Source organism: Lithobates pipiens, unplaced genomic scaffold (genome assembly GCF_037356315.1).
Source record: "Lithobates pipiens isolate NorthernLeopardFrog02 unplaced genomic scaffold, aLitPip1_a1.2 Scaffold_3, whole genome shotgun sequence".
Taxonomy (NCBI): Eukaryota; Metazoa; Chordata; class Amphibia; order Anura; family Ranidae; genus Lithobates; species Lithobates pipiens.
The window spans coordinates 66,074,294-66,100,305 of NW_027507790.1; the positions used below are offsets into that span (position 1 = coordinate 66,074,294).

Here is a 26,012-nt window from a genome sequence, read left to right on the forward strand (position 1 = left end):
AGAAATGATCAATGCAATCAGTGACACTGTGACTGGGGGGGGAGGGGGGGCGGGGGGGGGATCGGGGGGGGGGATCGGGGGGGGTTTGTGTGCCTGTGTGTACCTACATGTCAGTGTAGTGTTCGTGCAGACTTACTTTTACTCTTCTCCTCGTAGTCCGGTCAAAAAGACCGCCCCGAGGAGAATGACATCACTTCCTCCTTCCTGTGTAAACAATACACAGGGGAGGAAGCTTCTCATTGGCCAGGAGCGATCCAGAGGGGGTGGCCGAAAACGAACGGCCATCCCCTCATCACGGATCGCTGCTGGACCGAATCGGACCGCCGTAACCAGCGGGAGGGGGTCCGATGGGACCCCCCACCCGCTGGAAGGCAATCACGTAGATGTACGTGATTATGCCTGCCTGTGCCATTGTGCTGACGTACAATGGCAATACGGCGGTCCTCAAGTGGTTAAAAAAAATAAAAAAATGTACTTTACAATCCCTTTAAGGTGAAAAAACATCTTGCAGTTCACACTACCCTATGCAAACTGCTTGAGTGTCAATTGAAAGTTAGTGACACCCCCAAATCGGTTTGCATATCGTAGTGGGAACTGAAAATTTGGACAGGAATCGGATCACATGGATGTGAACATCCACGCAATCTGATTCTGCTATGGACCAAAAAAAGGTCCTGTGCGAGATTGGTTCGAATGTGTTGAAAATTCAGCCATACTATCTGGCTGAAATAGCATCGCGCAGAGATCGCATTTAATTTGCAGTGCTAATCGCATCTGATGTCGACATCATACCAGTGAGAACCGGCCCCGACTGTTAATGCATGATAGGTTCTCTGGATTGGAATTTTTACTGTTTTCCAGCAGAGTTCTAATACTGTGAGGAAATTTATAGTAAAGTTTGGTAGTCTAAACTCACAGGTGTGCAGCTTGCAGATTGGGTTGTTCTTTAGAATCACCATATTTTTCTGGGTTTTAATTTTATTTAAATTTTTTGTGTCACAGAATAGATGATCGTATAGACAGTGACACTTGGGATGCCCATTTGACATGTCTTATAAGAATGGGAGACTGGAGTACAAATAAAATATTACACGTTTTAATAAGATGAAGTGCAATTGAAGCTCCATGCACACCAGCGTGTGTTTTTTTATTTTTTTTTATTTTTTGTTTTTTTGTTTTTTTTCTTAAAGGTCCTAGAAGCCATTGCCATTTTTTTTCTGAAGCTAAATAGTGTTATCCTATGTGTTCATGCACACTACTTTAGGCTTTTGGTGTTTGAGCTTCATTGTCTAGGAGAAGAAAAAAAATAGTTTTTGTAGAGTTTCGTGGACCGTTTTTCCAGCAGGAATGTTGCTAAATGCTCCTAAACACTACAAATGGCGTTTCTATGAAGGTTGTTTTTTTTTTCCCCAATTTTTTCAAAGGGGCTGCAAAAATGCTAACACTTTTACACACTTAGCAGCATTTTATATTCAGCATTTTTTCAGCTTAAGAAAAAAATGCTAGTGTGCAACCTGAATGGTTTGCTAAGCTAGTTATAGTTACTTATCAGTCTAACATTGACGTTCTACTCTTGGAGATGAACATCACATATCACTGTTAAAGAAAATGCAAATGACTGAATGAAAAAAGAAGAAATATTCATAGATGAATATAAATTGTGACTGCCCACACTTATTTGCTTTAAACAAAAACCCTCAAGGAGCCGTACAAACAGCTCACTGTACACTGTGACTGACTATAAATACACATGGCCCGTAAAGATTTTTGTTTACACAAGGGAAAACATTCCCCATTTACCCATTACAAAGAGCCAGTATTGTCACTGCAGAAATCCATCTCTTATGGCAAGGAATTCTTTCTAAGCACTCTTTCTTGGTTTTGTAGAAAAGTATGATTTTGTATTAAAATAGTTTACCTGTGACCAATATACAGTAGATTATATACTATAGATGGTATATGATAATATATAACTAAGCTTTTTTTATTTAGCACTACAAATGCTATGGTACATATTGAAGTACTTGTTTTTATATTCTGGATATGTTGAGGTTTATTACTACCATGGATGCAGATGGTGTTCTTAACCTTTAAGGCCTCTTACACATTGCAGCTTGAAAAAGTTCAGTGCAGCATTTTCTTTTTTACTGAGCTAAAATACAACCCATTAATTGTAATGTGCCTATGCACAGAGTGCATTCTTCAGTAAAAAAAAAAAATTGAAAAAACTGCTGTTTTGTTCAGTAATTTACGCCAAATGCATGCAAATGGCCATTTACTACTTGTGCAGAACAAGAATGCAAGCATACTTAAATGCATGTCGTTATGTGCAAATGCATACAAAAAAGTCTGAAAAAGTAGATGCTCAAACAGGAGCATAACGTGCAAAAGGCCTAATGCCCTGTACACACGATCTTAAATTCCAACAATCAGTCGGATTTTGGACAACCTCTTCTTGCATACACACGGTCGGACAAAGTTGTCGGAAAATCCGATCGTTCAGAACACGGTGACGTACAACATGTGCGAGGGAGCTATAAAAAGGCCAGTAGCCAATAGCTTTTGTCTCGTAATTTATTCTTAGCATGCGTGGCACTTTGTGTCGGAATTGTCTACACACGATTGGAATTTAAACGACCGGATTTTGTTGTCGGAAAATTTTAGATCCAGATCTCAAACTGTGTGTCGGAAATTCCGATGGAAAAAGTCAGATGGAGCCCACACACGATCATATTTTCCGACAACACGATCCAATCGCACATTTTCTGCCAGAAAGTCCGACCGGGTGTACAGGGCATAATTGTAAATGTTTTCAAACCTGAGTGGTGATCTCTGTTCCTAAATGTAATCTTTTAGCAGGGTAGTGAGGTATTTACAAAGCCACATACAGGTATATCCTGGGATGAGATATAGTGGCCATAAAACAAAAAAAAGTTGACAAAGATAAATCTTCCTATGATTAGCCTGAACAAAATTCAGACACCCCTTTTTAGAATATTCACTCTTTAAGCTCAAATGTTTAGCAAAGAGATTCAGAAATAAGCTGTGTGTCTTCTGACCACACTTGATATCCACCAGACACTCCCAAGATTAAACAAAAAGATATGCATCAAAAATGATACCCACACCACCTCATTTGAAACTGCCACCATCACTGTAATATCTAGTGCAACATAAGCATATATGTTTTGATGAGTTGACACCTTTGTTAAGTATTGCACTTGTTGGGAATGTTCAAGGATTTAGAGAAGTCAAATCTAACAAAATTTAAATTGCTGTTAATTTTATTTTTATTTTTTTAAACGACAGGATCTTTTCTTTAACCACTTGCTTACTGGGCACTTAAACCCCCCTCCTGCCCAGACCAATTTTCAGCTTTCAGCTCTGATGCACTTTGAATGACAATTGCGCAGCCATACAACACTGTACCCAAATGAAATTTTTATCATTTTTTTCCCCCACAAATAGAGCTTTCTTTTGGTGTTTAATTACAGCTGGGAGTTTTATTTTTTGCTAAACAAACAAAAAAAGATGCAAAAAAATAAAATAAAAAATCATGTTTAATAGTTTGTTATAAAAATTTAGCAAACAGGTCATTTTTCTCCTTCATTGAAATGCGCTCATGAGGCGGCGCTGGTGGGCACTGATAGGCTGCACTTTTTTAATATTTTTTTTTAAACCTATAGTTAGAACGGTAGGTACACTGTGGAATAACTTGGTATTTGTACTCATACGGTCTATTAGCTTACTGTACATTTGCACTTCCATGCAGTAAAGACCATTAACCTCTATTACCTTGGGACTGTATTCATTGTCTGAATGCAATGCGATCTATAACATTTTCTCCAGATAATAACTGTGTAACACTTTGCCATTTGCTGCTGATTTTATCTCCTGGAGGATGGGGATACAGGTAAAGTAATTGTGCATTGTCATAGAAAAGTTACATTTTCATTTCAGCACATGCATATAATGCACATGGTACAGTTGTTTGTATCTTGTCATTTTACATCACTTGTAATGTGATCTTATTACGGTTGCCGATGTGACGTTATTTAAAAAAAAAGTGACTTTTGAAGTTTCATTCAATCTGATGTCCTGGAGTAGGCTTTGTAGTAAAAGCAAGTCATAGCACTCTGACACACCTGGCCTATGCTACTAGGGCTTCTGTGTGATTGAGTTTATAACCAGTTGTGGACACAGGGCCTATGTAATATGCCCTAACCTTCTGCTCCACTGCTGCTTATCCTTGTACCTTCCTGAATTCCTGGCTGTCAAAATAACTATAAGTTGCTGTGTTTACCATAATCTGCCCTAATTATCACAATGTAAATGCCCAGGTGGGATTTTTAAGGTGCTTACATTTGAGACTTCAACAAATTATAATATTTATATGTTTTAAAATATGCACAAGGCAGTACTTATTCCATCAGAATATAATAGAAAAAATGCAACAGATACTCATTCATGGGAAGGCTACCCCCTTTAAATAGGTAGCCCCTGTACTATTTATTAAATATTACAATTATTCCACCTTTTATACTAATTTGCCCTAATTAAATCATTCTTCCCTTCTTTATACTTTTAATATTAATTGTGTAAATGTAATATATTTTTTGTAAAGCAGGATTAGTAAAGAGTTTAAAGTTTAGATTATTAAAATAAAAATCCATGATAGAGTTCTATCGCTATATATATACATATATATATATATATATATATATATATATATATATATATATATATATATATATATATATATATATATATATATATATATATATATATATATAATCTCATTTTTAATCACACACAGTGCCTTGAAAAAGTATCCCTCATACCCCTTGAAATGTTCCACATTTTGTCATGTTACAACCAACCATAGTTGTAAAGTGGAAGAAAAAAAATCGAATGAGTGGCACAACTGCAAACCTACCAAGACATGCCCATCGACCTAAACTGACAGGCTGGGCAAGGGGAGCATTAATCAGAGTCAAGCAGTCAAGAGGCCCATGATCTCACCCTCAACACACCACCCCACTGTGAAACATAGTGGTGGCAGTAACATGTTGTGGGGATGCTTTTCTTCAGCAGGGGCGGGGTAGGTGGTCAGAGTTGATGGGAAGATGAATGGAGCCAAATACAGGGCAATCTTGAAAGAAAATCTGTTAGTCTACAAAAGACTCGAGACTGGGGTGGAGGTTCACCTTCCAGCAGGACAACGACCCTAAACATACAGCCAGAGCTACAATGGAATGGTTTAGACCAAAGCATATTCATGTGTTAGAATTAGAATGTCCCAGTCAGTCCAGACCTAAATCCAATTGAGACTCTGTGGCATGACTTGAAAATTGCTGTTCAGACTCTCCATCCAATCTAATGGAAGCTTGAGTTATTTTGCAAAGAAGAATGGGCAAAAATGTTGCTCTTCTAGATGTGCAAAGCTGGTAGAGACACCCAAAAAGACTTGCATCTGTAATTGCAGTGAAAGGTGGTTCTACAAAGTATTTTCTTCTCGCAAACTGCAAACAGGACTTCTTATGGCTTTATTTTCAGCAGTGGCTTTCTTTCTTCTTGCCACACTTCCATAAAGGGACAGATTTGTGGCGTGCACGACTAGTAGTTGTCCTGTGGACAGGTTCTCCTGCCTGAACTGTGTATCTCTGCAACTCCTCCAGAGTTACCATGGGCCTCCTGGCTGCTTCTCTGATTAATGCTCTCCTTTCCCAGCCTGTCATTTTAGGTGGACGGCCACGGATTGAACAGTGCTCTGTGAGATGTTCAAAGCTTGGGATATTTTTTTTATAACCTAACCCGGCTTTAAACTTCTCCACAACTTTGTCCCTGACCTGTCTGGTGTGTGTTCCTTGTCCTTCCTGTTGCTGTTAGTTCACGAATCCCCTCCAAGGGCTTCACAGAACAGCTGCATTTATTCTGAGATTAAAATTACACACAGGTGGACTTTATTTACTAATTAGCTGACCAGATATTAGTTAGGGGTATCAAAGTAAAGGGGACTGAATACAAATGCACATCACACTTGTCAGATATTTATTTGTAAGTAAAGTGATAACCATTTATCATTTTCTTTTCACTTCACAATCATGTGCCACTTTGTGTTGGTCTATCACATGAAATCCAAATAAAACAAATTTACCTTTTTGGTTGTAATGTGACAAACTATGGAATATTTCAAGGGGTATGAATACTTTTCAAGGCACTGTAAATGGATTACTTTATGTGAAGGAACCACAACATTATTGCCAAGTAAATGAGTCATAGCAGATATATGAACATTGAAATTGTTCAGATAGGTCCATAGGAGTGTACAGGTGTGAGAGGTGAACTGGCTTATTAAGAACCAAAAGGCACGCAAAGGGCAATACACTGGTGGTGTTAATGTGTACCCATTACATACCATGCCTTGTGCTCTGATGTTTGTGTAGTCATGGCAAGAGGTAGATTTTTCAGGGTGCTGCTTAGGCAAAATGAACTAGATCTAGATTTTTGTAGATTTATTTTTCCTATGAAATAAATATTTACTTCTATTTAGGGCCACTTTAAAGCGGAGTTCCACCCAAATATGGAATTTGCACTCTTTTGTCAACATCCGGTGCCAAATGGTATCCTGTCCCCACTTCTGGGGAGACCAGTCCGTGTTGGCACATTATGTCAGCAGCTCCGCTCTCTCCTCCAACACCCCCCCCCCCCCCAAATGCACGGCTCCCTTCTCCTTCCCCCACCAAGCGCTTTACACTGGGGCGGTGCACTTGGAGGACGGCAAAAAAAAAATCTTGCAAGCAGCATCTTTGGGGTGTTGTGGGAGCAGTAATAAACAGTTCCTAAAATGCCCCTGCCATTGAAATCGATGGCCAGCGCTGCCAAAGCACCTCGGCAGCGGACCTTTTATCAGCCGCTAGTGGGTGTTAAAAGTGCCCCGCTAGCGGACAAAAATCAGCTAAAACTACTATGAAGCCTACTCCTGCCCCAGTGTGAAAGTGCTCTTAAACTAAAAATAGGGGTGATGGAAACATGAACTTGTCTGACCCATTCAAGAATTTATAGATGATCGTGTAATTGACGGAAAAATATTTACAGTTATTTTTGGGGCGCAATGGCTATCCAACTTGTGATTTGGTCAGATCATCAAAAGAAACAATTCAGTCTGTTCTTGAAGTTCCTGCTTTTGGTTACAAATTCTGTGCCGTAAAGAAAACTATAAAATCCTATTGGTTTAATTTCAGTATACACAGTTGTAGAAAAAAATATTAGCTGTAGGTCAGATCTCCTGCTAGCTACTAGTGAACAAGTGGGCCACAAGGAGGAGACACCTTACAGGGAGTCAGGCAGTTAAGGCAGCAAATCTCATACTTCAGATGAGCGGCAACCCTGAAAATGAAAGCGTTAGAAGTAAACAAAGCTGAATAAGAGGACAAATGTAAGTATTTCATAGGCAAGCCTATGCAATTGGCAATTACAATCATTTCAAAATAAAAACTTTTTTTTAAATTTTTTTTATCCACTGCCTGTGGTGTCTTTTTTTTTCACTCATTTTCATGGTCATGGTAAAGGTCATCCCTTCTTTATTGTAAATTGTTTAATGAAAAATGTTTAAAAAAAAACTTGCCATGTAAAATCAACTGTTTGCATTATACAGGGCGAAATGATAAACAACATAGAGAAGAATGTTGAAAATTCTGCTGATTATATTGAACATGCCAAAGAAGAAACAAAGAAGGCAGTAAAATATCAGAGCAAATCACGCAGGGTAAGCGAATTGTGATAAAGCATGCATACATAGTTGAGTCTGTTCTAAAATGCATTAGTATCATTGCGATGGCTGCTGAAGACCTTCGATATCAATTTACAAGTTCCTCTCCCTTCCTTGTGCCAGATTGTAATGTTTTTCTGTCTTGGCTTTTGCCATGTGTTTGGTAGAGTCCTGGTAGTTGCAGCCTGACAGGTGTGCTACAATGTGCTCAGGGTTACCATTTCTAAGGTACTACTCTATATTTACAGTGGTAAAGGTAAAAAAAAAAACCTGTGTGCAATCCCCTGAGAGGAGCCCTAAAGCTGTGACTACATTTAATTAGTGATCGTTTACTTGTGTTTAATGATCCTGCCATATGCAGCTGATATTTCTCATTATGCCGGCCATATACGGATCAAAATTCATCTGGTTCAGCAGGTATCAACCGAATTTTGATTCATGTATGGGCTGGCTGGTTGTACAGAAGTCTGTATAACCAGCCTGTTTCCGGCTGGTAGTACTGTTTAGGGTATTCTGATGGTAGGGAAGTCGGAACACAATAGCTCAGCGGGAGTAATTCCCCCATCCACCTCAGTTGTATGGATGGGGGAACTGGACTTTTTTAACCCACTGGTTGAACAAAAAAAAAAAAAAAAATGGCAAATTTTATTGTTTGCGTTATACTGCAAAAGGAAATACGGTTAGGGGAAGGTCACTTTTAAAGATGAACTTCTTTTATCAATATTGTTCTACAATTGATGAGGTTTAGATGATCATTTACTTTTGATCAGTCATTTTATTAGCATCCTCCTGATTGTACTAGTGGGCATATGTGAATAAGTATCTGTGTGCCTGCTAGAGTGCTAAAGATACATACAGATATATATATATATATATATATATATATATATATATATATATATATATATATATATATATATATATATATATACATACAAAATAATTAAACATATCATTAAACAAATGAGTAAATCATGTGTCATTAGATCCCAATGAAAAAATGCACATGTGGCCACCTAAAGTTCAGGAATTGACCATTGGGTGGAAAGGAGAGAAGAAAATCCCCCTCCCTTCACCCTGCAAAAATACCACATAAAGAAAGTGGCTATACTGACAGTGGCACGCACTGACTGCCTGATGAAGGAGCATGCATGCTCCAAATGCACCCTCCTCCAACCGGAAGTGACATGTATCGCTGTTATGAGAGTCTGGAAGCGCTGGGAGCCGCCAGCGTCAGCCGGACTACCAGCTGCCTTTCCACCTGCGAGCCAACCACCTTCCCATAAGAGATGATGAACCTCCTTAATATTCCAATGCGCTGATAAAGCTGTGATCTTGTGAATTCCCAATCATCTAATATGAAATAAATTATTTTACATTGCTGCTCCCCTTTGCGTCTTGTTTCTTGCAGAGCCCCATCTAGCTTGTTACGAGCTGGCAGCCGTCCTCAGTCAGCACACCTGAGACCACCATTACGTTCTTGTGCTGCACATAAACTATCCTACATGGACTCCCTGTTTTAAATAGAGTATTAAATTACCCACACTTTGACCAGCTGACAAAGCACACATGAGTTTGCAATTTTTCCTGTGTTTGGAGCTTTGATGAGGCTTTAGTGGAGCTTTGTAGCGCCACTAAAGCTACATGGGGTATCATTTTAGAAGCAAAGATAAAGCAGGTGTAAACAGGACTGTAAGCTAACCATTTTATTTGGTGACCGTGGCTTTGACTAGCATTCAGAGAGCTTTAATCCTTAGGGCTCATTTACACTTAGGCTTCAACACACATTAATGGCTAGTGTACACTTGCTTCAAAACAAGGCTTCGAACAAGCTTTGTTAAAGCTCTCTGAACGTTAGTCAAAGCCCCTGTCACTAAATAAAATGGTTAGCTTGCAGTCCTGTTTATGCATGCTTTTGCTTTGCTTTGCTTCAAAAAATAAAACCCCATGTAGCTTTAGTGATGCTTCAAAGCGTCTTCCAAGCCTCCATAGAAGTCTGTGGCAAGCCCCACCAAAGGCTCATTGAAGCTCCACCGAAGCCTCATCAAAGCACCAAGCAAAAGCAAGGTGTAAACAGGAATGTAAGCTAGCCATTTTATTTAGTGACTGGTGCTTTGACTGTCGTTCAGAGAGCTTTAACAGAGCGTGCCCGAAGACATGTTTTGAAGCAAGTGTAAACTAGCACTTACAGACTTGAAGTTTATTCCTTTTCATCCAAGAACAAAAAGTTGCAATGTTTATAGTTATCTACCAGTGCGGACAATGTTGTGAAAAACTTGGCAGGCTGCCCATTTTTTTATTTTTTTTCTCTTGACAGCTTAGCGAGCAAAGCACTCTCTACACTCTCTACACTTGCTACTTTAATTGAGAAATTCTGCATAGAGATCGTGAAGGGGGTTGAATCAAGATCCCAAATTTTTTTTTTTTTTTTTTTTTTTTAATACGATTAATCGTGTAGCTCTAATCTGGAAGTACCCTGACACCTAACCTCGTTACAGTGCCAAGGTCCCCATTGTTGTATATCTGGCTGATCTACTGTGGAGGTTGCAGTTGGTGCAAATTTTAGCCAACGTGGCACAGACATTTCAGACCTTGAACAGGTATGGCTGGAGCCTAAATCTTCAGAAGCCCACATTGGAGCCGACTTGTCACTTAAGGAGTCAACCAACTTTGCTGATTGTATGTTCATCCTGACATTGATCAGAGCCTCCTTTTTTTAAGTAGTTCCATTTGTTCAGTATCCAACCCCTACAAGTCCTCATCCTGTCATTGTAGAAGAAATCTGTTACATCTGCAGATAATCCAGTTTACCTAACATCAAAGACCAGGTTGTCTCTGGCCTGGTGGATTGGGAGTCCAGCTCTGAAGTTGGGGAAACTCTTTCTTTGACCTTTTTGGAGGATGTTTACAACAGATGCCCAGGCTGGGAAGGAGTCCTCAATACCTTAGCAGTGCAGGGGACTAGGACACTAGAGGGATCATATCTCCCCATTAACATTCTGGAGCTTCAAGCAATTGGGTTGTCCCTTTAGTGCTGGACATCCAGACTGTAGAGTCATCCAGTCAAGACCCAGTCAGACAACAGCACAGTAGTAGCATACATAGACCACCAGGGAGGAACTAGAAGTCTGCCAGAAGTCTTGCCATTGCAAAACTTAATGTTCCAGCATTTTCCACTGTTTTCAACCCTGACATAGACAGTTGATAGGCTTTCTCTGCAATACCTGAATTTGAGGGAATAGGCTCTACACCCAGAGGTGTTACAAGGCCTTTGTCACAGGCGGGTTGGCACCAGATTCGGTCCTCCTGGCCTCCAGATTCAAGCAGTGGATGCTCTACTGACTATCAGATCAGTGCAAAAGCCTTTTCTCCCTGGAATGCCTACCTTGTCTGTGGCTATAAGATGGGGATCATTCTGGTGATCCCCACAGATTGGGCCCTTTCAGATTGTCAGGATCTTTTGTCCCAATGACTTGTTAACTGTCCTGTTTCACGGCTGCTGGCTTTAAAGGCATGGTTGTGGAAGCCCAGGTCTTGAGGGACAGGGGAATTTCTGATTCACTAGTCCCTTGGTGCCAAAAGCTAGAAAGTCTACATCCTGCAAGGTCTACGATTAAGCCAAGAAGATATATTTTTCTTTTTTCAGTTAGGCCTGGATAAGCATTTGGCTCATAAAACCATCAAAGGTCAGATCTTGTTCCAGAAACCGCTAGCTTCCCATTTATTTTTTTTAAAATAAGAGTTTTGTACAGGATCTCTCTAATGTGGTCCATCCTGTGCTTATTCCCTCAGCGCAACAACTGCCTTTTGAACCTATCGGGGGCGGTCCCCTTCCCACATCTACTGTAAAAGATGCGTACTTTGTCGCCATAACCTCAATAATGCATGTGTCTGAACTAGTCGTTTTGTCCTGTAAAGAATGCTTTCTGTTTTGGCTTTCCACCTCAACCAGAGCATCATGCTGTCATCCTTCTATCTGGCTCCATTGCCTCTGAAGAAAATTTCTATTCATTTTAAAATTGTAGTTAGAGATATGCATGTCTGCCTTAGTCACTGGCTCAGAAAGATCATTGTTCAAGCTTATGTCCTTAAGGATAGGGTTTTACCCTTTCCTTTCAAGCCACAATCTACTGGATCTGTGAGTGCTGCTTGGGCTTTTTGTCATCAGACAGCGTTTCCAGTTTTACAAGGCTGCTACTTGGTTCTCCAAGTTTTACCAGGTGAATGTTCAGGCCTCAGCTTTGGGTGTAGGGTCCTTTAAGTGGCTTTTTGAGCTGTCTACAATCCTCAAGTTCCAATTTTTTATTTATTTTAATTGCTGTTTGAGTTTCCTAATGTTTTTTGTTACTGTTGTCCACCCCTCACTGTTTTTAGATGCCCCACTAGCCTCTCACCCCTGAATTTCACATGGAAGAATATAGAATTGTTGTACCTAAAAACAAAATCCTTAGTTAGTTCAGGGACATGGGTCTGCATATTACTGAGAACTAAGACATGCTGAGAGTGAGAAGGATATAACAAACTGGTCAATTTTGTGTTCTTTTTGTTTTTTGTCCCAGTGTCCAAATCCTCCTGTAGTCAGTAGTATAACCCAATATCTTCTGAATCCTGTGTCTTTCAATGAACTCCAGAAAAGTATTTTACTGTAAGGACAATTTTTTTTTTTTTTTTTTTTTTTTTTTTTAAAAGCATCGTGCACTGTGCATTAGCTGTTATCCCTTTTTTAAATGGGAATAACCTTTTTATGAGTCATATATTTATTCCTTTTGGATGCTATTAGTAAGCAAGCAGAATCTTTGTTTAGGCTTAATCTAAATAAAAAAATAATCATCCCCCTTGCCTCTTACCTGTCATGCAGCATTGTCATTTTGAGCCAGCTGTCTCTTTCGGATTCAGGCAGCTAGCCCACAATGAGCAACGCCAGCTCTGCCCATCAGCCGATCCTTGTCTTACTCCTGAATTATCCTGAGATATGTAATGCAGGGAGGTGGACTCACCAAGCTGAAGATCTGCTTTATACTGGCGTTAAAGTGCTACCTGCAGCTTCAAAATTTCTACAAACCTTTCAGGCTCACCTTGGCTAGTAAAATTTATATGGCCAAAGTCCTCATACAGAAACGGGCTGGACTACTAATTGGAAGCGTTGCCTATGCCATCAATGAGGGGCTGTTCTTAAAACAGTTTGTAGGTGATCACAATTGCATGACACCCCCTCCCATTTGTGACTAGGTCTGGGACCTATGGTTAGCCTTAAACTTGAATCATTTGCTAGAGGAATTAATTGGATTGACAAGAGCAGGTTTCCTCTAAGGTGAGCTTTAATGGCTGTCAAAACCAAAACACTTAATTATATTGCAGGCTATTAATAGATGTGGTGGCTGCATTTGTTTCCTTTATTTTATTTTCACCTGTTGATGCTGCCAGTAACACTTCTTGTTCTAGAGCAGGGGTGTCCAAACTTTTTTCAAAGAGGGTCGGATTTCATGAAGTGAACATGCATGAGGGCCGACCATTTTGCCTGACTTTTTTTGAACCGTTAAAATGAAATGCAAATTAAATTTTTAACCAAAGTTTATTGCAAACGGCAAACTTTTCATTTCGTCACATGGATGACAAATCTACACAGGTGTTAAATCACTCTGCCTTTCATATATGAAGGCCGGATGAAAAAAAAACAAATCCAGGAAGCTGAAATATATGTCAGGAACATTCTAAAGTACATTAATAAAGGCTGTCTGTCAACTTTTAAGCTTAAAAAAAAAATATGAACAGGAACATAAAATCAAGTGTCCATTTTGTGAAATATAGTCATAACTGATTTAGACCAACTGTTACTAACTGAGATTTTACATTAACCACTTCAGCCCCGGACCAATAAACACCTTAAGGACCCGAGGTCTTTTTCCAATTTCACACAGCGCTGCTTTAACTGGTAATTGCGCAGTCATGCAATATTGCACCCAAACGAAATTTGCGTCCTTTTCTTCCCACAAATAGAGCTTTCTTTTGATGGTATTTGATTGCCTCTGCAATTTTTATTTTTTGCGATATAAATGGAAAGAGCGAAAATTTTGAAAAAAAAAAAAAAAGATATTCTTTTTGTTATAAGAAAAATCGAATAAACTAAATTTTAGTCATACATTGAGGGCAAAATGTATTCAGCCACATGTCTTTAGTAAAAAAAATGTCAAGCGTATTTTTTGGTTTGCGCAAAAGTTATAGCGTCTACAAACTAGAGTACATTTTCTGGAATTTACACAGCTTTTAATTTATGACTGCCTATCTCATTTCTTGAGGTGCTAAAATGGCAGGGCAGTACAACCCCCCCCCCCCCCCCCCCCCAAATGACCCCATTTTGGAAAGTAGACACCCCAAGGAAATTGCTGATGTTGAGCCCATTGAATATTTTTTTTTTTTTTGTCCCAAGTAATTGAATAATGACAAAAAAATAAATTACAAAAAGTTGTCACCAAATGATATATTGCTCACACATGCCATGGTTATATGTGGAATTGCACCCAAAAATATATTCCGCTACTTCTCCCGAGTATGGGGATACCACATGTGTGGGACTTTTTGGGAGTCTAGTCGTGCACGGCACCCCAAAAAACCAATCACCACCTTCAGGATTTCTAAGGGTGCAAATTTTTGATTTCACTCCTCACTGCCTATCACAGTTTCGAAGGCCATAAAATGCCAAAATAGCACAAAACATGACCCCATTTTGGAAAGTAGACACCCCAAGCTATTTACTGAGAGGCATGTTGAGTCCATGGAATATTTTATATTTTGCCACAAGTTGCGGGAATATTACAAACTTTTTTTTTTAAATAAATTCTGCTGCTTCTCCCGAGTACGGGGATACCACATGTGGGGGACTTTTTGGGAGCCTAGCCACGTACGGGACCCCGAAAACCAAGCACTGCCTTCCGGATTTAAATATAAAATGCTACCAAAAAAACTGTTAGCGATCGCAGGGATCAGGCCTGACTCTGCGATCGCTGCAGTTATGTGTTTAGTGTTTTGTAAGTGACATTAATCGATCGATACTGCACTTGGGTGGGCTGGGCAGAGGGGCAAAACGCAGGTGCTAGCAGGTATCTGGGCTGATCCCGCTAACAATGCGTTTTTTTTGGAACCCTAAACTGCTGGGGACGCTAGTATAGATCTGATCAGATATTGATCTGTTCAGATTCTATACCACTACTGGAGGTTTATGCTTTGCGTGTGGGTGTTAGCGGTACTGGCACGAACCTAGCGCTGCCTGGGGCGACGCAGACCCTGACCCTAAAACCTAATTGATATCACCCGCCGGGTGATCAGGGGGTTAAACCTTTATTGGGTAATAAATGGTGGTGCCCTGATGCTATAAAAAGCAAACTAACCAGAGTCACCCGTAACACTTATACGTGATCAGTGGTGAAAGGGTTAACTAGGGGCAATCAGGGGGTTCAAATTTTTATTAGGTAGTATATGGGGGTCCCTGGCGCTATATAAAAACCTGACGGGGAACCTAAATAACTAACTGGCTAACCAGCGTCACCAGTGACACTTATACTGTGATCGCTGGTGAAAGGGTTAACTAGGGGCAATCAGGGGGTTAAAACCATTATTGGGTAGTATATTGGGGTACCTAGCGCTATAAAAAACCTGGCGGTGAACCTAAAAAAAAAAAAAAACTAGCTACCTAGCGACACTAATGCAGCGATCAGAACCTATGTGTTAGAGTAGTGTTTTGGTGAACTTACTTTTTGTCTTCTCCTCGTAGTCCTGTCAAAAAGACCGCCCCGAGGAGAATGACATCACTTCCTCCTTCCTGTGTATACAATACACAGTGGGAGGAAGCTTCTCATTGGCCAGGAGTGATCCAGAACGGGTGGCCAGAAACCAACTGCCATCCCCTCATCACGGATCGCTCCTGAAGCGAACCGGACCGCCGTATCCAGCGGGAGGGGGTACGATTGGACCCCCCCACCCGCTGGAAGGCAGGCACGTACATGTACGTGCTTGTGCCTGCCTGTGCCATTGCGATGACGTACAATGGCAATACGGCGGTCCTTAAGTGGTTAATCTGAATTGAAAAAGAAAACTTGTCTGCATTAATGTGAAGGGTGAAACTGAGATCTGGACTGCAGCACATAGGTCAGGTCTGGGTCAAAGGCAGTGGTTTTGATGCGCAAAATGTCCTGCAGGTGAGAGTCACTTAGTCTTGTCCTCACGCGATTCTTGTTAAAGTTCATAACAGAGAACGTCTTCTCACATATATATGTTGAGCCAAACAAGCTCAGCATTTTCTTAGCCAATGTTCGAATCTCTTGAAACCGGCTTTTATCCAGTTGGCGATAAGTTCACAAGAGAGGGTTGTTGGTGACGACTGCGTAACTCGCTGTCACAATGCAGCTCAATGAGCTCAAGCTGCAGCTGATCTGGAGCATCATCGGGGTCAACAGAGAAGGGAGAGGAGAAAATGCTGATCTCCTTTTCAATAGCTGCAAAATCCTGAAAGCGCTGTTTAAACTCCCCAGCCAGAGATGTGATGTCTGCTGCATATCTGCTCATTTGCGCACTGATATTGTCCTGTGGAAAACTGGTCATTATTTCCTGCAACGCTGAAAAATGTGTAAGATTTTGTTGTGCTTGTGACAACTGCCTTATGAAAAGTTGCAGCTTTGTTCCAAAGGCTTTGAGGTGTGAATAAAGCTGGTTCACTGCTGCATCTTTCCCCTGAAGACTCGTGTTCAGGACATTCAGATGCTTGGTTATGTCAACTAGAAACCCCAAATCGGCCAGCCACATCGGATCAAATAGTTCTTGCATCGGTTGTCCCTTTGTTTCCAAGAATTCTCCAATTTCCTTTTTGAGAGAGTAGAAACGCTGCAGTGCAGACCCTCGACTGAGCCATCCTTCATCGTTGTGATATAAAACATCTTCGTATTCAGCCTGGATGTCCAGTAGAAACTGTTTAAACTGGCGGTGGCACAGGGCTTTAGAGCGAATAAAATTAATAGTCTTCACCACCGGTTTCATAACATGGTCATATTTGAGATGTTTAGCACAAAGAACTTGTTGATGAATGATACAGTGGAGTTTAATAGCTTTGCCTCCTTCTTCAATCACCTTGTTACAGATTAGGGCTGCTAATCCACTTCTCTCACCAGCCATGGCAGGTGCCCCATCAGTAATAATCCCAGTAACTTTGTTCCAAGGCAGTTTCATGTCATTTATGGCGGAACTAACAGAAACAAACAAATCTTTTCCTCTTGTTTGGTCCGTAAGACTCTGGAGGTCAAGTAGCTCTTCAGTCACCTTCATTTCATCGTCCATCCCTCTCATAAAAATCAGCAACTGAGCCGTGTCAGATAGGTCCGTGCTTTCATCACAGGCTATTGAAAAGAAGTCAAAATCCGCTCCTTTTGGATGTCAACTGTCTCTTAATATCTGATGAAATCTCTTCAATTCTCCGTGCTACATTGTTACGAGCCAGGCAAATGTTGGCAAACTCTTGCTTCTTCTCTGGACAGATATTCTCCACCATTTTCATAACGCATTCTTTGATGAAGTCACCTTCAGCAAAAGATCTGCAATTTTTAGCAATTAACGTTGCCACCTCATAGCTTGCCTTTGTGGCATTTTCATTTGACTCACGGGCTCTTGTGAAAAATCGCTGTTGCGACATTAAAACAGCTTCAAGTTGCTTCAACTTTTCACTGCGGTCGCGCCCTGTTAGCTTTTCATATGTGCTATGTCGCGACTGGTAGTGCCTCTTGACATTAAATTCCTTATAAACAGCCACAGTCTCTTGGCATATCAGACAAACACAGTGATTCCGTATTTCAGTGAAGAAATATTCCACTTTCCACTTGTCCTGGAAGCGGCGGCCCTCACTGTCAACTTTCCTTCTCTTGTTTACAGTCGCCATTTTAGAAATTGACCAGAATGGGAAAATATTATGTAAGCGCAGTGTCAGAGGTTTTGGTCTAAGCGTGTTCGTCCCATACACTAATACACCGCCCAGCAAGAATTCTGCTACCTTTTGCACCTGTGTGTGGGGAAGATGAGCTGTTATTTGGATATATATATTTAATTCTCTTTCTCTTTATTTCTCTTTAATTCTCTCTCTCTCTCTCTCTTTATTTCTCTCTCTCTTTAATTATCTTTATCTGTAATTCTCTTTACCTTTTTTCTCCTCTCGTTCTGGCTTTCAGGAAGCTGACAGCGCGCGGCGCCGCAGCCAATCCGCACCGCCAATCCGCGCCGCCAATCACAGGCACTGAGAGATCTGCAGCTGCTGTAGGGACATCTCAGTGTTTGCTATTGGCGGCGTGTGCTGTCAGCTTCCCGGAGGCCTTGGACCGCCCCCAGCATCTGATTGTCAGTGAGAGGCGGGGGTGAGAGGCACTAGCAGACAATCCCCGCTGGAATCACAGGCTCCGGACCTGCCGCACACGCCCCAGCTTGTCAGAGAGGCGCTCGGGGTGTACGGAGCCAGGCGGGCCATAATACAGGAGAAGCTGGGGGGAAAGGTGGGGGCCATACAAAACCGAACCGTGGGCCGGACTTTGGACATGACTGTTCTAGAGTGACTGTGTTCACTTACTGTACTGTATCTGGAGTAGCAGCATTGTCCCCTTCTTCTGGTCTCGGTAACATAGGGGGGAGGTCTTTTGTAGTTTACAGAAATTAGCTGGAAATTGCAGAAAAAGTAAATGAAAGCCGCCGCCACTAGACCAGTAAACAGACAGAGATATACATACACAGTATCTCACAAAAGTGAGTACACCCCTCACATTTTTGTAAATAATTTATTATATCTTTTCATGTGACAACACAGAAACTACACCTCTACAACAAAAAGGAGTACACCCCTAAGTGAAAATGTCCGAATTGGGCCCAAAGTGTCAGTATTTTGTGTGACCACCATTATTTTCCAGCACTGCCTTAACCCTCTTGGGCATGAACTTCAACAGAGCTTCACAGGTTGCCACTGGAGTTCTCTTCCACTCCTTCTCGACGACATCACGGAGCTGGTGGATGTTGGAGACCTTGCGCTTCTCCACCTTCCATTTGAGGATGCCCCACAGATGTTTAATAGGGTTAAGGTCTGGAAACTTGCTTGGCCAGTGCATCACCTTTACCCTCTGCTTCTTTATCAAGGCAATGGTCATCTTGGAGGTGTGTTTGGGGTAGTTATCGTGTTGGAATACTGCCCTGCAGCCCAGTCTCCAGAAGGGAGGGGGATCATGCTCTGATTCAGTATGTCACAGCACATGTTAGCATTCATGGTTCCCTCCATGAACTGTAGTTCCCCAGTGTCGGCAGCACTCGTGCAGCCCCAGACATGATACTCCCACCACCATGCTTGACTTGTAGGCAAGCCACACTTGTCTTTGTACCCCTCACCTGGTTGCCTCCACACAAGTTCGACACCATCTGAACCAAATAAGTTTATCTTGGTCTCATCAGACCACAGGACATGGTTCAAGTAATCCATGTTCTTAGTCTGCTTGTCTTCAGCAAACTGTTTTGCAGGCTTTCTTGTGCATCATCTTTAGAAGAGGCTTCCTTCTGGGATGATAGCCAAGCAGACCAATTTGATGCAGTGTGCGGCACATGGTCTGAGCACTGGCAGGCTGCAGATGTTGATCTTCCAGTGACCAGTAATAGAGAGCGATAACACCAAATGTAACACACCTGCTCTCCATTCACACCCAAGACCTTGTAACACTGATGAGTCACATGACGCCAGGGAGGGAAAATGGCTAATTGGGCCTATTTTGGACATTTTGACTTAGGAGTGTACTCACTTTTGTTGCCAGCGGTTTAGACATTAATGGCTGTGTGTTGAGTTATTTTGAGGGGACAGCAAATTTTCACTGTTTTAGAAGCTGTGTGTGTGTGTGTGTGTGTGTGTGTGTGTGTGTGTGTGTGTGTGTGTGTGTGTGTATGTATATATTATATTATATTTTTTGTGTGTATATAATTTATATTCATTTTTTTTTTTTTTCAAAATATTTTGCTAAAGCGTTGTATATTGAGTTACTACTTATTAAATGTATACTTGAAGCATTTGGTAGTGCTTATTTATTTAAAGTATAACTAAAGGTGATTTATTTATTTATTTTAGTGTAGAGGGGTTTAAAGACCGGTCAGGTTTTATTTTCCCGTCTGTGTAGTGCTAGACGCATTCGCCCTCTTTATTTGGCCTGTTTACCATAATTACCAAAAGTCAAAATAAAAGAAAATCTTAGAGTAACTCCACTTTCATTGGGAAAAAAATGGCAAATATAGGATATACAATTGCGACACAAGTCATATTGTAATTGAATGTTATTAAAAATTACCTTTCCTTTTCGATCTGCAGCTCTGTCATTTTCTGTACAATGCAATTTGGCTACCTAGGGGTGTTCTGTACACAGAATACGTACAGTATGCTCCCCAGAAACATAATTTCTTGTTTTTGTGATTGGCTTGCTGATTTTCCCAGAAGTCTGCACTAAGATACAAGTCAGATTTTTGGCATCCCCTGCAGCAAAAAAAAAATTTTTTGGTAAGATGCTCACAATAGGAAATAACAACTTCAAAGGGATGCAGACCTTGCAATTTTTCTCATTAGAGCCCTTATTCTGCAGCAGCTGGTTGATTATGAAACCACTTCCTTTAGACTCGCTTAGCACAGGGATACAGAGGAACAAACTGATTTCTTCACAATAAAGGTAGGAATCTGCAACAAAGTTTGTTAAAATCCTTGCAATGTACATAGATTACCCAGATGGGAATGTTTTCTTTTTTTCTCAGTAAAAGTGGAGTTGCCCTTTAAACTTCAGGTTGTCCCCAGAACAGGAGGAACATTATCTAACGTAGGAGCTAGTTTGGAGGGATAGCATTACTTCCTGTTTTGGCTATGAGACAGGATGTGAAGGGAAATCTCCCCAATGGGACACAGATGCCGTATATAAAAAAAAACCTGACAGATTTTAGCCCTCCTTACTTACAATATGAAAAAAGAAAACGGTTTGCCTTTTAGTTCTACTTTGACTAATGAATTGTTTTCCTCATGCATATTAAGAATCGTGTTCACTAGTTGTGATCAAGAATCACTCTGACTGAATTCTCTTTTAAACTTTAACAGAAACAATGGATCATTGCCATTTTATTGCTGGCGGTGACTGCCATACTGGCCTTGATTATTGGTTTGTCAGTTGGCCTCAAATGAAGGTTTTTTTTTTTTACCCCCCCATTATGCATGCACCCCTGCCTGTGTGGCAGTAAGTAACATGTTCATTTAGCTTCTGTGCTCCCTCGTTATACCATCAGCTTAGGGCCAAGAACAATATTTTATGACATGGCAAGACTGCTAAAGCTAAGTAGTTGTATAAGTTGCATTTTGGTAAACTCATTAGAAGATTAATCAGTTGAATATGTTGGATTGTAAACAAGGTTGATTGTATAAGGAGTGGGTAGCACAACAGAAGTTACACTATGATTTACATGTACACGGGTTATTTACAGTGGTGTTGGTGAATGTTCTCTCACATTTATCAGTTACATAACACATGCCTGAGGACTCTTTAAACCTAAATATATTCCATCTGGCTCGTTTTGACTTGTGGGAAAATCCTGCTTAATTTTCATCCAACTTTCAGCTTAATGTAACACAATAGGCTGCACCTTAAGTCCTAACAATGTCCGATATCCCAAAATCTTATGTTATGGGCACTTTTAAGTAATTAGTAAATGTTAGTAACCTTTAAAATAGAAAAAAACTTTTCTTGTTCCAGTTATTCCTTTTAAAGAGAAGCCAGATCATTCCAATATAGTCCTTTCTCTCCACTTCCTGAAAATTAGAGTTTTATCTGAAGCATTCATTCTGGTGTGATGTTACCAAAGTATATAATAAACTGTGCCCAGTTAAGTTCAATTACTGCAGCTTAGTGAAGAGGGAAAAACAACATATCTGATGAGGCACTGTATTTGATTTGGTTCCACATTTCACTGTTCTATCAATTGTAAATGTTTTTAAAAACGAGGTCTTTGGTAGTCATTTTAAATTATACCATCATTAATTAGGGAGTAGTATATTTGCTAAAGCGCATATGATTAACAACTGGTCCAGGGAACTCCAATACCAAAAATTAGACATACAGGAAATGCCAGATTACTTTTTGTTAAAGAATTGCTCATTCTGGTATACCAATGTTGAGTGTGCCCTCTGGTGTTCAGCTTACTAACTGCAGGAACATTGCTATTTTAGGAGCCTTTTCTAGTAAATAAAATAGTGTGTGTTTGTAGATTTTATTTTTATTTTTTTATTTAAATTATTTAACAAAGCATTCCAAGGTGTAACAATCCATAGCAACCGATCTTTTTTTATGTATTTACTTTTTTGCCAGTTTGGCTCTCCCTCTTGCAGCACTTTGGTTTGCTCGTTACATTTTTGATAGCATTTATCCAATGTATGAGAGCCTACAGCTTCATAAGCAGAAAAGCTCAATTCATGGCACTGAGCACATTTATGTATAAATATGTGGTCAACACTGGTGAAGGGTTCTGATATTGGTGAAGTGTGTTCACAGGTGGAGGGCTTGCACCTTAGTTTGTATAAAACCATTTTTACTGTATGGTATGGTTATGAAAGACCAGTTTTTAAAACGGATCTTTCTTTCTTCAAATTAGTGTGCAGACAGAAAGGACCTTTGCTTTATACTATTTGTTTTATGCTTGAACAATAATGGTCCACTTAAGATCCGTAAAATTATTAAAGTAGAACTATTGCCACCCAATACAAAAATGTGGGTGGTTAACTGTTGAGCCTATCGGTGAAGTCCCCCAATGCAGCTTCCTGTAATGGCGTGGCAGTGATACTGCCCTGCTTCTGAATTCAGAGCAGAATTGCAGCTGTCCTGTAGGCTTTGCCTGCTTTTTGCAGGGGGCATGTTTATTGGGATTGTCACTTTTTGGGGCACAGGCCAGTGGCTTTTCAACTAGGGCCTGGCCACACCTAGTTCTGCCCACTGCTTTCAGTATTAATAGCACTGCTCTATTGCTGAAACCCTCCCACTGTGAGCTGCAGTGTCTGGGAAGGGGAGCATGTGAGACACAAATGAGAAAAGATGGGGTATAGTCATGGAAAGCAAAGGAAGTATTTTGGCTTGTGCATCATATAGTTGCTGGATTTGAGACTTTAGAATATCATATAGGAGCCTTTAGTTGTATTTTAATTCTTTACTGGTCAGTAAGTACAGTGACATTGTGTGATGCTTTAGCAGATGTAACTACATATAACAAATTACTTTGGCTACATTTGCATAAAAAAAAAAAACTTACAACCAAATCACAATATTAATTTGACATTTTTACTTTTGACCATGAGTAGAGGCATTTTATATTTATAGAACCAGTGGCATTTGTTTGTGACTACACCCATTCCAAAGGGTGGACAGAGCTCTCATTGTTCTGTAGATCTGCTGCATTTTGTGTTATCTGATAGTAGACCTTGCACAGTAGTCGTCCTGAAAATATAAGTGGCCACTTTTAAGAAGAAACATTAATGAAATATAACAGCTTTTGGGTGACCGCATTGGCCAAATGACAATCTAAGCAACCCTAATGTTCAAGTACAGGTTTCAAAATGGTTGGTTGTTTTGGGGCAGTAAGTACATGCTGATAAAGTAGTATGCTGTCCCTCATTTACATTGATTCTAACCCTTTTTTTTCTGATATTCCAGAAAATGATCTTCATAATCATCTGTGTTCTCATCCTGGTGGTAATTCTTGTAATCATCCTGGCAACAACACTGACTTAGCAGGCACAGTAAGAGTTGGATGTCTTACCTCCTCTGATGATCAGTTTTGCTCCAGAAATTCTTATTGGGGACTATTCTGATCTGTCATCAGGGCAGAATACTTATTTGTTTACTTTACAAACCGTAAGCAAGCTTGAAATCATTCCATATGACGGAGAGGTAAGTATATATGGACTTTGAAGTTTTATAAGGTCCTTCATTTCACTTTGTGGAACAAAAGCAGCCGTGTCGCCTATGTGAACGCAGACCAGCTTCTTTTCACCAAATATCGAACAAACTTTTTTTTTTTTTTTGTAAGTAATTTAGCTCTATCCTTGCAAAAAATGGTGCTTGCCTTAGCCCTACAGAACTTTTTTTTTTTTCTCCTTTTAATTCATCATGTGATCCATTGAAACTACATTCAGATTCTCCTGCATTCAGTGTTATTCTTTTGTAATACAAATCTATACATATGTCATATTAAGATGTGTTTTATTGGTACTAGCTGTAAATCTGCTAATAGTTGCATTTTAGTTGTTGCAGCCTTAACAGCAGTACTTTAACTTGGTATTTAATCCCTTTTTATGTTATTACTAAATGGTGGTAAATGATAGCAACACTACTCCTTAATTATTTAGTCCTGCCTTGGAACACATTGGTATGAAAATTGATTGGCTTGAAATAACCTCAGATTGAGCTCACCAAGTCCATCCAAACCTCATGTTTTATTACTGGATGGATGCTGGTGGAAGCATTCACACTGGCTTATTATATTTTCCTGCTTTCCATTTGGCAATTTCCCTCTATGATTTGTTTTGTTCAAAATGTTTAAAAAAAAGAGTCCCCATATAAAAAGCCAGTGCATGATTTGCCAACCTTGATGTAACGCTGCTTAACTATTCAAAATGTATATCCTAAATTTCTGTCTATGCAATACATGCATTTCTGCAGCTCTTCCTACATACTGTATGTCTTAACTGAATAGCTATAGTTTGTAAAGATGTAAGCTTTCTACTTGTCAAGGAACTGAAGTCCCAAGCCCCGTACTCATTGCATTTTAGCCTATTCTGTTTCTATATATGCCTGTCTACTATTTCTCCAATTTTTACTTGTCTCACTGTTGGTAAACCATTCCACGCTCACTGTGTATCTATAGTTTCAAGCAGTTTGATATTTTATCTTAGAGTGATGTTACTGTAAATCAACAAGAGTTCTATACAGTAGTAATGTAGCATTGTGTACAATACAGCGCACTGCTGTCTATGTGAGCAGTACTCTTGCCGTTTTTATGAACAGGGTAATGAATCTTGCAGGTGTAGGCAACTAGCATTCCATGAACAGTCTGGCATAATAGGGCTTATATATAGCTCTAATTAAAGGTAGGATGGGTGGAGACATTGCCCCCATGACAGCCAGATCAGATTCAGGGCCATCATTTTTCTGATATAGGGTACAAAATGAAAGCTAGAACATGACTGGCTGGTCCTTTCTCACTCCCTTTTTAATCTCAATCTGTCTGGTTCAGTACATTTTTTTTTTTTTTTTGGTTTTTTTAGAAAAAGGTTCAGTATAATTTTTGTGTGTGCTTCTTCTTTGTTTAGTTTTTGTTTTTTTGTTTGTTTTTTAAAGACATTGGACCACTATGAAAGCATTATATTATTAATCCAGAAAAGTCTTACATGTGTACATTTACGCCATAGCAGAATGGTGTTTTTCTGTAGCAATTAAAAGCACCACCACCTTGTAAAATGCTGCGTGAAGACTGTGAAAATGTTTTATATATAATAATATGCTAAGCTGCCATGACACTTCACTTACCCCAACATGCCTGATGTGTTTACTGACAAATGGTTTTGTTGTGCGAAAATGTTTTCAAGTCTTAAATAGCTTAATACTAACTTTTACAGTTTTTTTTTTTTTTTTTTTTTTTATTTTCAACTTATTTCAAACCAAAATTCAAATGTAGCTTTCTTTCTAAAGCACCTCTAAGTGTGTATAAATTAACTTTATTTTCTATGAATTATTCTTACTAAATTGTTCTTAACCAGATATAAATGGAATGGGACAATTAGCCCTGTTGTACCAGCATGAAGTTTTTCTGGTGTTTATTAAATAGGTTGCACCTTGCTGAAACTCCAAGCACTGTCTTTTTTTAATAAATTACTAAAGGTGCATTAAATGCAGGTGTTTTTTTTTTTTTTTTTTTTTTTTTATTACCTTTATGCCTTTTATATGAGAATGTTGTCATATCATAATTCAGTTGCTTTTCATTTTTATTTTAGTATAATTTCATTTTTGTATAATGAAGGATTTAGTTTAATGCAGGACTTGTTGTCAGATAAAACCGTGGTTCTGAAATTCTTACCATTGTTAAAGAAGCCTCTTCTTTACATTTCCTTGAATCATTGATTCTCCCTTTTTGTGGGCGCAGAAGGCACAGTATATGGAGGGAGATTGGA

The 26,012-nt window shown here is 39.8% G+C and overlaps 1 protein-coding gene across 1 annotated transcript in view; it reads left to right on the forward strand.

Moving 5' to 3' along the window:
- The window catches only part of STX2 (syntaxin 2), an 80,271-nt gene extending 54,585 nt beyond the window's left edge, over positions 1 to 25,686 (forward strand). Inside the window, exons 9-10 of the mRNA XM_077461780.1 lie at positions 7,658 to 7,768; positions 23,497 to 25,686. Of these exons, the coding sequence (XP_077317906.1) occupies positions 7,658 to 7,768; positions 23,497 to 23,574 (189 nt within the window). The 3' untranslated portion in view covers positions 23,575 to 25,686. The remainder of the gene's footprint in view (positions 1 to 7,657; positions 7,769 to 23,496) is intronic.
- The last annotated feature ends 326 nt before the right edge of the window (positions 25,687 to 26,012 follow it).